This window comes from Gopherus flavomarginatus, chromosome 1, assembly GCF_025201925.1.
Source record: "Gopherus flavomarginatus isolate rGopFla2 chromosome 1, rGopFla2.mat.asm, whole genome shotgun sequence".
Lineage (NCBI taxonomy): Eukaryota > Metazoa > Chordata > Testudines > Testudinidae > Gopherus > Gopherus flavomarginatus.
Genome location: NC_066617.1, coordinates 248,493,380 through 248,506,232, shown reverse-complemented (window position 1 = coordinate 248,506,232; position 12,853 = coordinate 248,493,380). Strand labels below are relative to the sequence as shown.

The 12,853-nt window shown below is 40.6% G+C and overlaps 2 protein-coding genes across 3 annotated transcripts in view; both read right to left on the bottom strand.

Moving 5' to 3' along the window:
* The window catches only part of LOC127038947 (phospholipid-transporting ATPase VA-like), a 143,492-nt gene that overhangs the window by 56,241 nt on the left and 74,398 nt on the right, over positions 1-12,853 (bottom strand). For both annotated transcript variants that reach the window (XM_050931976.1, XM_050931986.1), the window contains 3 exons: positions 12,165-12,250; positions 857-963; positions 626-757 (listed from right to left, as the gene is read on the bottom strand). In XM_050931976.1, coding sequence (XP_050787933.1) covers positions 626-757; positions 857-963; positions 12,165-12,250 — 325 coding nt within the window. The remainder of the gene's footprint in view (positions 1-625; positions 758-856; positions 964-12,164; positions 12,251-12,853) is intronic.
* LOC127043515 (phospholipid-transporting ATPase VA-like) overlaps positions 1-12,853 on the bottom strand; it is an 84,766-nt gene that overhangs the window by 62,829 nt on the left and 9,084 nt on the right. Inside the window, exons 2-5 of the mRNA XM_050937375.1 lie at positions 12,165-12,250; positions 4,828-4,930; positions 2,781-2,922; positions 626-757 (exon numbers count right to left, since the gene is read on the bottom strand). Coding sequence (XP_050793332.1) covers positions 626-757; positions 2,781-2,922; positions 4,828-4,930; positions 12,165-12,250 — 463 coding nt within the window. The remainder of the gene's footprint in view (positions 1-625; positions 758-2,780; positions 2,923-4,827; positions 4,931-12,164; positions 12,251-12,853) is intronic.

The following is a 12,853-nucleotide window of genomic DNA, read 5'->3' as shown; positions in this document are numbered from 1 at the left end:
ACCGGAACTCAAACAAACTTACCCCTGCCCCTCTATTTTTGTTAAAATTTTTGGTGCCAGTAACAATTCCATTGAAGTCAATGGTAGTCTTTTCTTTGACTTGTCCTTTGAATTTGGCCTTTAAATATTTTTTAATATTATACGTTTGGATACTTAAGTATGGTAAGTTAATATTGTATATTACGAGTCCCTGTTTTCATCTAATAGAGCTAGGTGAATGGTATTGTGCTAGTTATGTTTACTCTGTGTTCATATATTACCTTGTCAACTAAGTATGTGCCAAATTCTGCCACCTTTAGTCATGATCAATTGATTTCAAAGCTACTACTTTTGAAGTAGGGCACTACTCATTGCTACTGAAGGTGGCAGAGCCTGACCCAATATTTGTCTGATTTGGTCTAGTAATGGTATGCAGTTGATGGTTATTAAAAGATTACTATTTGGATGAGCTTATGTACAAAGCTGAAGTTTCCTACAAAAAAAACCACCAAACTTTACATAGAAAAGGAAGTAGCTACATGAATCAAGAGACAGAAGATATACATTTTTGAATTTATAAAGCAAAGCATGTGACTCTTAGGATAGAGTTTGGTCAACTTAACTTTTATTTGTAAAGAGGACTTACCAATGGTTGAAAATAGACACATGACTATAAGTATGAGGACACACCAAAGAACATCAATATTCATCTGTCTTTCAAGCTTACTGCGCTTGTAACGTGGTCCACTGTTATTTAACAAAGCTTTGGTCTCGTGCCCTGCAGAAGCAATTACATTAAACAATATAGACATTTGTTGACAGTCTAAGGAAAATATCAAGTGAACATGTAAAGTAAAAGAGAAAAGCTGTCTTTTACCTGCATAGATTACTATCCCTGCAACCTCTTCTGTGTTCCTAACAGTACATCCACGCAACAAAAGGTTTTCTTTATATAGTCCATCCCTTTTCCCACTTGTATGTACACTGCAAAAGATTTAATAACAGAACTCGACACAGAGAATGAAAACTTTCAGTTACTGAATCACATCCCCACTGAGTAAAACAAATCTGTGGATTATCCCCAAAGCTTCAATAATCAGCTGCCCATACACTGGCCTGAGGACAAAGGATTCTGGGGCCACGTCCAGACTACCTGCCGTATCGGCGGGTTAAAATCGATTGCTCGGGGATCGATATATCGCGTCTAAGCTAGACGCGATATATAGATCCCCGAGCGCACTTATATCGATTCCAGAACTCCATCAGCCCCAACGGGGTTCCGGAATCGACAGGGAGAGCCGCGAACATCGATCCCGCGCGGTGTGGACGGGTGAGTAATCCGATCTTAGATATTCGACTTCAGTTATGTTATTCACGTAGCTGAAGTTGTGTATCTAAGATCGATTTCCCCCCCGTAGTGTGGACCAGCCCTGGGATTCACAAGCAGTCTTGACACCACAGATATTCCATGGAGGATATATTTGGGTCCAATGAAAGGGAAGTGAAGGGGAAGGATGTACGTGCATGAGTGAGAGCAAGATGACTGCACTACATATTTCTTACTGACTGCTCTTCAAAGAAGAAATGGCATGTACTTTACAAGTATGGAGGTCCTAGTTGTGGCTGTATTTCTGAGTTGAATTTTGCACTTAGAGTAGTATAAAGATTATTTTTGAAGAATTCTACAAAATATTTTATAAGTATCCAGTGTGTCTCTGTTCTTTTCTATTTTCTAACCAGTGAATTTTTCTTTTCCCCTTTCCAATTCTCAATCTCTTGAATTCCCTGGGCCTTTTTAGCCCAATTCTGTCTCTGGGAACTCTGTGATCCCTTTTGTGTTGCTCTTCTCCATTCTCTCCACAGCCTACTCACCCTTACTCTCTTTGGCCCCCTCACTCTCATCTCCTTACTGCCTGCTAAACAGGATCAAATTAAGAATTCTTGGGGTTCTATCCACAGAACATCCTGAAGCCCCATCCGGTTATAAAATACTTAAACTTTCCTGAGATGATTAAAAACATGTCATTTAAAGAATTAACAGCTTACAGGAACAACACAAGCACCATAGCCAGACATTAAGAATTATGTGTTTAGCTAAAAATTAAAAATTCACAGCTAACAGGTTCCCACTGCTGGCTTGATATTGTATGTGGATTTAGACACTAAATATCCTAGTTATTCCATGCAAGCACTGACAGAGAAAAAAGTTCACTACAGAGGAGCAGAGGTGGGTCAGGTAATTGGTTATTGCACCAACTTCTGCTGGTGAAAGAGACAAGCTTTTAAACAACATAGAGCTCTTCTTGAGTTGAACAGCTGAGAATCAATAATCTCTGGCTCGTGTCAGCATTTAGATTGTGGAAAACAGTTTTCTATCAATATGTGTATCTGAGCAATTGTTAACACTGCTGACTCCAATTACATTTAGGGAATGTGCAGCACACGGCACATAGTCTTTTGGTAGATTTTCCATGACAAATGGGCCCACAGACTATTGGAACGATCAGTCACATCACTAGCATTATCATAGAATTGCCCACAGCCGTTAGACACATCCAAACCTACGTTATTTATAATAGACAGCACAGCTTCAGCCAGATTTGCCCGTGTGGTTCTCAAGTGGCTGAAACCCAATTATTTGGCCCTCTGAACGAGAAATCAGAAAATGAATGTGAGCTGGTCTACAAGTGCAACATCAGGTGGTGAATCAACAATTACAGAGAAATACTTGGCTTGCTGCAATTCTCTTACTATGGTGTTTTAATTTTCTTTCCCATCAATTCAATGAATTTGTCACCTACAGTTGAGGACAGGTAGGATGGCTTTCTCCTTCTGTCCAAATTTAGCAAAGTGGTTAGCCAGACATGGATCAAACTGTAATATTAGCTCAAAAATCTCCAAATCTCTTCCATAGCTTTTGGATCCTAATACTTCATCCTGACCCTGGAAGACAAGCCCACAAATACCTAAACTTTGTAACTGTCACCACACACTGAAAAATGTCTCTTCAATACGGCTGTTCTGAATTAAATTGGTGTGCCATAGCAGAGTCAACCCTACCAGATTGTGATTTTTTAAATTTTTAACCAAGTTAGCACATACGTTCAGTGTTCCGTACCCCTCTCATGTCTGAAAGTTGCTTCAGATGTTTCTAATTCCCAAATCCTTTTGTAAAAGCATACAATGAGCTCGAGAAAAGCTTAATTGCAAAGCAGTAAACATTTCTAGTAGATGGAGAGTAAATAATCCAATATCATGCAACAACTTCACCACCAAAGAGACAAAATGAAAAAAAAGTTCTTCAGAGAACACTCTTTTCTTCTCTGCAATGACCTGCACAGAAATCAGGAAGTTTTCTACCTCTGCATTTCTATGCACAGCTGAACCTTCAGCAATCCCAAACAGTCTGTTGTTTTCATTGAATTTTCTCCACAGTGTGGGATGTGGAAATCTGGATGTTCTTTTTATCCAGGTAAATATAAGAAGTCTAAGATATTTCAAATTAACCACTAAGTGGTAATAATATCAGCCTCTATAAACAATTGCCTGACCACTGAAGCCAAACAGACAAAAAAGTGGGGCATCAGGATATATGAAAAACTCTTAGTAAACAAAATAACATCTATCCTAGCCGAGTACTTACTGTTTGTTATTTATGTACTGACAAAATCTGCAATTATGTCAGACAAACAGGGGAAAATGCCTGGGAGAATGGATTGCCACAAGGGAAATATTAAGAATAAAAAATTAACTTCTTAGATCAGTAGCACTAGAACATTGCTAAGGGGGAGAAGGGGGGAAGAAAAGTCAAATAGCTTTTATAGACCTGCTGTGTATGAATGAAATTCCACATAACACACTCCAGTATCTTAATGCTGCAGAGCAGATGGTGAAGGAAAATTGGAAATATTTTAACTACTGTGCATTCATATAAACAGCACTGGAAGTAGAATTCTTAATTTTTCAAAACAAATTGGAATGCAGAGCTAATAAATAAAGAGAAATGTTGAGAAACTGAATGCACTAGAATAAAGATATCTAACCGTTGTTGCTGCAGCATCCAATTTTATTTTTATGTTTATTTTTCTATATGTTATTTTATATAGTAGATTTTGCCACCCTTAAGTATGGTACAGTTTAACACCATGTATTGCAAATCCTGAGCATTTAAAAACAAACATCATGAAGCAGGCCCCCCAAAATCATGAAATTGGCTAAAACGTCAAGATTTTTTTCATTAAAAAAATTGGGTTCTTTTTATTTGTCTTTGGTTTATGAGCCTTTAAGATGTACTTGGGTCATGTGTTCATGATTTTCTTCACAACCTTGAGTGCTAGAAACTTATGCTTTTTAAAAACAAATGCTGAGATTCTAACCTTATCACATGCCTTTAGGAGCTGTGGCTTTAAAAACCACACCAAATATCATGAGACTATCAGTAAAATCACCAGAATTGGCAACACTTAATCTGTGAAAATACTGAGACTACTCTCAGAGTAAGGGGTTGCCCATTTGACTGGCCCTCAGTGTGTGCATAAAGCATTACACAGAAAAAAAGAAAACACACTCCCTGCCTCAAAGAGTTTGCAATCTGACTTAGATGACCAGGTGACAGAAAGAGCCATTGCCAAGCAGTGGGAAGGCACGGATTTAAGATATGTTATAGATACAGCAGCGATTATATTTGGCAAGAAACCAGAACTGAGGAGAGAAGGAAAAGGAACTGGTGAGATTACCCCGAGTTTGCAACTTTGAAGCACAAATGGTTTCTGCCACTCTAGTAGAGAATTCCCCTCAGCAGTTCTAAGATAGCACAACACATTTTCATTTTATTGATTTCAGAGTTACCAACTTTTGTCTGCTCTCATCACTGTCCCATCCCTTGATTATTGATTTCCTAAGTTTGTGCTCAGCACAAAAAGCAGCAGTCATCCACTGCCAGCTTGGAAGTCTGAATATTTGAGATGTATAAAAGATTTATACAATCTAGAAGGAATATTATTCACAATGGAACTGCAGTAATCCTACTATTCTGAGTAATATACCGTCTCTTCTTTTTAAGACCAAATCCTCCTGCAGCTTGACTTGTGAATTACTAGGATGTTAGCTTAAGTTTCCAGTAAAGTCTCCAAATTGTAGTTATCTTACCTGTTAATAAGTTGACTTGATTTTCACAAATCTACTGGAGAAGTAATAGCTTTAGTTTATGATTTTATATCCCACATATTTTTTATAGATGACTGTTAATGACAACGGACTGTGATATATATACTGTTCACTATAAAATTGTGTATACAGTTATAAGTAGGGCCCTACCAAATTCAGGGTCTAGTTTGGTCAATTTCATGGTCATAGGATTTTAAAAATTGTAAATGTCATGATTTCAGCTATTTAAATCTGAAATTTCATGGTGTTGTAATTGTAGGGGTCCTGACCCAAAAAGGAGTTGTGGGGAGTGGGTATCGCAAGGTCATTGTAGGGGGGGGGCTGCGGTACTACTCCCCTTACTTCTGTGCTGTTGCTGGAGATGAACTGCCTTCAGAGGTGGACAGCTGGAGAGTGGCAGCTGCTGGCCTGGAGCCCAGCTCTGAAGGCAGATCTGCCGCCAGCAGCAGCACAGAAGTAAGGGTAGCATGGTATGGTATTGTCACTCGTACTTCTGCACTGCTGCTGGCAGGGCGCTGCCTTCAGAGCTGGGCACCCGGCCAACAGTCACCACTCTCCAGCCGCCCAGCTCTGAAGGCACTGCAGAAATAAGGGTGGCAACATCCCAACTCCCCTAAAATAACCTTGTGACCTCCCTGCAACTCCCTTTTGGGTCAGAACCCCCAATTTGAGAAATGTTGGTTTCCCCCATGAAATCTGTATAGTATAGGGCAGTGGTGGGCAACCTGCAGTCCATCATGGCAATCCGCTGGTGGGCCACGAGACTGTTTGTTTACATTGACTGTCTGCAGGCATGGCTGCCTGCAGCAAACAGTGGCTGCAGTTCGCATTAGTAGGAGCATTGCCAGCAGATCGAGGGAGGTCATTATTCCCTTCTATTCAGCACTAGTGAGGACACATCTGGAGTACTGTGTCCAGTTTTGGGCCCCCCACTACAGAAAGGATGTGAACAACTTGGAGAGAGTCCAGTGGAGGGCAACAAAATCATGAGGGGGCTAGGCACATGACTTATGAGGAGAGGCTGAGGGAATTGGGCTTATTTAGTCTGCAGAAGAGAAGAATGAGGGGGGATTTGATAGTCTTTAACTACCTGAAGGGGGGTTCCAAAGAGAATGGAGCTAGGCTGTTCTCAGTGGTGGCAGATGACAGAACAAGGAGCAATGGTCTCAAGTTGCAGTGGGGGAGGTCTAGGTTGGATATTAGGAAAAACTTTCTCACTTGGAGGGCGGTGAAGACTGGAATGGGTTACCTGTGGGGGGGGGGGAATGGGTGGAATCTCCATCCTTTAGAGGTTTTTAGGGCCCAGCTTGACATAGCCCGGGCTGGGATGATTTAGTTGGGGTTGGTCCTGTTTTGAGCAGGGGGTTGGACTAAATGAATTCCTGAGGTCTCTTCCAACCCTAATCTTCTAGGATTCAATGGATTTGGTAGGGCCCTAGTTATAACATGCTACCGGCACAGGAAAGTAATACAAGGGAATCTCAAGCGTACTTGTCTTGTTATTAAAATATTTCAGTTGCACTCAGCAGCTCTCGCCCACCTCATGCCCAATGTGTTCTTATTCATTTAGCTCAGATAAAACACTGAATTCTGACAGAACACAATCTGTGCCTACTCCACAATGGTGCAGCATTTCAAACTGCTCTGTGGATGCTCAAGACCCAAATCTATTTTCTTTCATTCATTGACTGGGCCTTCCCTCAAAAGCGTAAGGAGGAAAAGTTGAAGAATCTTATGGCAACTTTTCCCCATCACTAAACAAATAGCATTTGCTACTAATTTTCATTTGTACATAACAGAGTAAATCACACTCGTCCACTGGTGTTCTACATACTCTTAGAAACTGGCATGGAGGAAACTAAGCTATAGGAGAGGGGAGTTGGGGGAAATAAAACCAATTTATTTTCCTCCACTTTTCCCCGCCCCATCCTACAAATGATTCACTAACTAGGTATATAGAAAAATGATGAGCTATTTGGACATGAAAATTTAAGGAAAGAAAATTACAAACTAGGGGATGTGCACAGAAAAATTTCAAAACCAGCGTGCTGTAAATTAGACAGGTCTGATAACTAGCTGTCCCAGGCTATACACAAATGCTGTGGGTCCACTGGGGAGATGGCTGAGCTCCCATTTCTGTCTCTGCGGGGTTGAACCTTTAACCTGGCACTGGTTCAGCACTGAATTTTCCCCTCCTGGGACTCATTCCACTATGATTTTCGAGGGAAAGAAGGAAACTTTTCTCTAGGAGTATTTTGTTTTTTTAAATGGTGACTTTTTGAAGCTGCTCAGAAATTTGAAATGTTAGAGCTAGATTGCAGGAAAATGGATTAGTGAACAGAGTGTAGGTGAGATGATCAAAGGTGCCTGATAAATACAATATGTCTCATGGCTCTGCAATTTCTCACATGGACATCATCCCAAAATATGTGACATATAAACACCCACTGAACATGCACATATCTTTTATGAGAAATGGCTACAATAGCTGCATTTAATTATTGTTTCAATTCATAATTGAGAAGGTATTTGCACAGAAAAAGTCTTGTTTAACAGAGTAAACTGAAAATGAGCCTGTCTCCAACTAACTTCTGCGCTTTCCTGTTTGTTTGTCTTGTTTCCTATTTGTGAGAGTTGGATCAATAGGATGATGTATCAATACTGTAACAATTAAAAAAAAAAGGTAGAAAATGCTTCCTCTCACCTCCAACCCCATGCTTTTCAGATATCCTGAAAAATAAATTGTGGGGTTGTCATTATTTTCTTAATAGTTGAAGAGCTATTAAGAAATATTCAGCAATCCTGTAAAATACCTGCATGCCTGTGATTCCTGCTGCTATCGCCAGATGAAGCGTTCAATGTGAAATTAAAATCTCCCTGAATTTGTCTGCTTTTAAAATATGAAGTTCCTCCACAAATGTGCAGTGTTTATTGTTGCCTTTTTTTTTTTTTTTTTTTTACAAAACTGTTTGTATTGATAAAGATTTCTAAACTGAGCAGGGACGGATTTGTGTTATCTGGATGTCTGAATACTTCAAGCAGCTTTTACTAGTGTATTTCTAATTTTGAACTGGAATTGATTACATGGTAGAAGTCAAATGGATGAAGTCACTTAGCCCTTGTCTACACTGGGGAGGGGAGGAATCGATCTAAGTTACGCAACTTCAGCTATGTTAATAACGTAGCTGAAGTCAATGTACTTAGATCAACTTACCGTGGTGTCTTCACCATGGCGAGTCGACTGCTGCTGCTTCCCCGTCGACTCTGCTTGTGCCTCTCGCGGCGCTGGAGTACAGAAGTCGATGGGCGAGCGCTTGGGTGTCGATTTATCACGTCTAGACTAGATGCAATAAATCAATCCCCGCTGGATCAATCACTGCCCGCCAATTTGGCAGGTAGTGAAGACATACCCTTCGTGTGTTTTCTGGATCTGTGACTTGCCGAGCCTAACCCTTGCAGTCAGGAGGATTAGCACAAGTCAGTTTGACTTATTTACCAAAGAGAGTGTCCAGATAGTGTGTGCTCCTTCTAATTCATCCAAAAGAAAAAAATATATAGGAAAATCATGGCATCTCTTACTTTTCCATTGGCTTGAAACTTGAGCTTTCCCTAGCAATTACTCACCAGGGCATATGTGGGGCTGCTTGCCTCAGAGGCCTTTTAAGCAGATTCCCAGATGTTGTATGTAGGGGAACACTACTAAGCACCTCCTCTGCCAGAGACCATGCTGACTTTGGAAGTGGTGGCAGTGGTCTTCTCTTTGAAAATAACAGAGGAGAGTGGGCCTCTGGAGGGGAGTAGCAGACTACTAGTTCATTCCATGCAAGGTGATGAAACAACAGATAAAGGGGATGAGGATTTGCTCAGAGGAAGATGTGTTGCAGGGCCTGTTGGGGAAGGTTGATTGCAGCAGGCCACAAAGAAAGAGAGACATTGAAACTTTATTCTGAAATGGACTTCTAATTTTTGCCTGTCCCCCTATCACTAGCTTTACATTTATTTATTTGATGATTTGCACTATGGTTTTGGACACATTTGTATGTTGTGAGTTAACACAACTCTCTTATACATACACAAGATTACCAGCTCTCACTATAATTGGTGTTTCTTAAAGCCCCAGGCTTCTGGAGTCATGTGATTATGTGAGGTTTTCAGCTTTTATTTAAAATTTAAAAATAATTCTAGCCCAGATAGCTCCAGAGCAAAACTGTAAAACCAGAAAGCACATACAGCTCCCATGCATTTTTAAAACAAAATCTCAGTATTTTTAGGCAAATTTCATAATTTCTGGGGCCTGAGTCATGGTTTTTGAATGCTTGCAGTTAGCAATACTGTATATGGTTTGGCAATGCTTATGCTGGGTTTTGATTTTTTTTTTTTATACTTTATTCTTCTTGCATCACTAGAAGCAGGACAAGAACTATTTAAGGAGTGAGGGGAATGAGGAAATGAGTTTGGGATCCACAGAAGAGCAGAAATTGTGGCCATTATTAAATCAATTGTTGAGTGGAACAGACCATTTGCTTGCCACCTCAACATGCATTGGGTATGTTCAGTGCAGTTTATGACTGTGAGTAAAAAGGCCAGCTTCAGTAATGCGTCACATTTGCAACATTGAGAAAGCTGGGAGCCAGGCCTGCCTCAATGTATTTTACTGTACTTTTTATGGCTCATCGTGCCGACTAGTATGCTGGTCTGCATAGAGTGTACTGACCACCAATATTGGTAATACTTTGGCATTCTGCTAGGGAACAGGTCAGCTTACTTGTTTCTGAATGTGCTGCTGCATGCAGAATTGTTAGTGTTTTAAAAGATGAGTGATGACTTTCTGGCATGCAGCTTACTACACTGGAGTCTTGGTATCTAGAAGCCTTAGCAGTGCTTGCACTGGGATGCTAGGTTTCCTTGCTCTTTGGTCTTGATGGTGACTTTTCACTCCTCTTGGACTGTCTCTCAGGGGAATGGGGACTTTAAGTTAAGTCTGAGTGCCTGAAGTTGCCCCATGGTCCTGATTTACCAGAGCTGGAGATGAGAAAGTCACTGGAGTGCTCTGAGTGGCTGAACCTGAGGTACAGGGGGTGAATCGGACCCCAGAGGTCCCAGAGAGCACTCTATGGGGAGCAGTTTCTGTCTTCTTTCAGCTTCCTAGATGTGCTCTTGAAGCTGGAGCGAGCCTTATATTGCCATAGGATGTGGGATGCCCTCCTGGTCTACACTAGGGGCGGGGAGCAATCTAAGTTACACAACTTCAGCTACATGAATAACGTGGATAATGTAGCTGAAGTCGACATACATAGATCTACTTACCGTGGTGTCTTCACTGTGGTAAGTCGACAGTTGACGCTCCCCCGTCGACTCCGCTTCCGCTTCTCGCTCCGGTGGAGTACTGGAGTCGACGGGAGAGCGCTCCGCGATCGATTTATCGCGTCTATACTAGATGCGATAAATCGACTGCCGCTGGATCAATTGCTGCCCATCGATCCAGCGGGTAACGTAGACAAGCCCTCAGCGAAAAGACCTGTGGCAGGTCTGGCAGGGCTTTAATCCTTGGGGTTTTGGCATAACCTGCTAGGAAAGGCTGCAAACAAACAGGGGCCAAAGGCAAGAAGGCCCTCACCACAAAGGAAAACTTAGAGAGGAACCCACCCCCCAAAACTGTATTGTATAAAAAAACCTCAAACTGAAAAACAAACAATAAGTAAGTAATACCAGCTCTCATCTTTACATGAAATGTATGTCTTGTGCGACTAGTACAGAGCCGCATTCTCAGCTGGTCTAAAATGATGTAGCTGCAAAGGAGCTATGCTGATTTGCACAAGCTGAAAATCTGTTCCATGGCATTGATAATGTTTATAATGTTTCAAATAATATATGAAGAAGTGTCCATCCTGAACTCATACTCTTTGAAGCTAATATGGATAAACACTTTATGAAATCTAAGGGCAGGGGGAGTGACAAAAATAACAGTTTGTGAGATGGAAGGTAATATCGATTAAAAGACTTTTTTTCAGTTTTCACACTATTCATCTAGTTTATTAACAGTGCTCATCACTGCTAATAAGAGACACAGGAATACATCACTATCCACTAAACAGAATTATTTTCTTTTTTATTGTTTTTAACTGAAGTTTAGACAAAGATTTAGGTAAAGAAGTCTCTCATATTGTAGCTGACTACAGATTAAAGAATGCAAAGTTATTCCAGGACAATATTTCCTAAGCCAACACCATTAAAACTAAGACAACTTTCTTCATTTTCTTGTAAGACAGGAAGAAAACATCAATGTGAGTGGAGAAACATCATTTCTGCTTCTGAGTTTCCTCCATGAGAACCATTTAAAAAGAAAAATCAGCCAGAGACAACTTAACAAAAATAATGTGCAACTGATTCCTCCCCAACTCCTCTCCAGGTGGGCTTCTTTTGCTTCTTGGGGGAGTTGGGGGGGGGAGGAGTCTTTTATCTATTATTTCCCTGCTTCAAGTGTTTATAGCCATAGTTAGATGACCAATACTGACACATTCACCTTCAGGAATGGAAGTGAGAGACTTCTAACTCAATCTGAATGGAGAGGAAGGAGTTTTGAATGACTGCCCCAAGACATGGAGTATTCAATGAACAGATGCACTTTACAAAAGAGAACAATTGCAGCCATTACTCTTGATAAGCAAGATAAAGCATTCCAAAGTTAAGAAATGCCAGAATTAAAGTTGCCTGTGCAACCTTAATTCAGCTCTCTTGTGTGCATGCATTGTGATGCAGTCTTGAATTACATGATCACATACTATTTTTTCCTGTAGAACTGGTACCTCTGTAAGTGCACAAGATGGTCCTGCTCTGGGGATGAATCAGGGCTGTGTAGTGAAGGAGGCTGTTTTCTGTAGGATTCCTGACCCATTTGTTTCAGAAGTTGGAAGCAGTGTAGGGAATGAGGCAGGGGACCAGAAAAGGAGAGCCTGGAAGTCAACTGTGTCTTATAGAGAAGGGGCTGCAGACTGAAGGTAATTATATGAAATACTCACATGTAACCTCGAAATCTACTTAAGTCATTGTTTGGCTTCTCACATTCAATGACACTGGTGAACTTCAAGGGGTCAAATTCAGAGTCCTGGAATCATAAAAGTGTTAAATATTTAATCTTTTCATTAAGCGTTTAATTTATAAGCATAATTGTTTGGGTTTTTTTTGCACAACATCCATAAGATATTATGGGTGGGCTTTTTAAAAGCACCTCCATCAAAATGTGTCACTGAAAGTCAATGAGACCTGTGCTTCAAAATTCCTTGGGTGCTTTTGAAAGTCTCCCCTTAAAAGGATGATTTACCACCCTCCAAAGTAAAAGAACACAAGTCTCAAAGGCATGAAATAAACAAAAAGTCAGACTGAGGAGCACATGTATTTTGGGTTGGAGAGGAAAGACCAAATTTGTTTGAGTAGGCTGGAAATATTCAAAGTATCATTACTAGGTTTCAAATACTTCAAATTTAAACAAAGCAACTACAAGTCTGGAACACTATAAATCCATATATTGTGAATTAGGAAAAAGTTAATTTGAACTTTCTGAAATATAAGCAATATTTCTTAATTACTTTATACTAGCTCAGATATATTAATCCAATAGAGTAATTAGACACAGGGCCGGATCCAGGTCACAGCGCGCCAAGCGCATGCTTGGGGCGGCATGCGGTGGGGGGCGCTCTGCCAGTTGCCG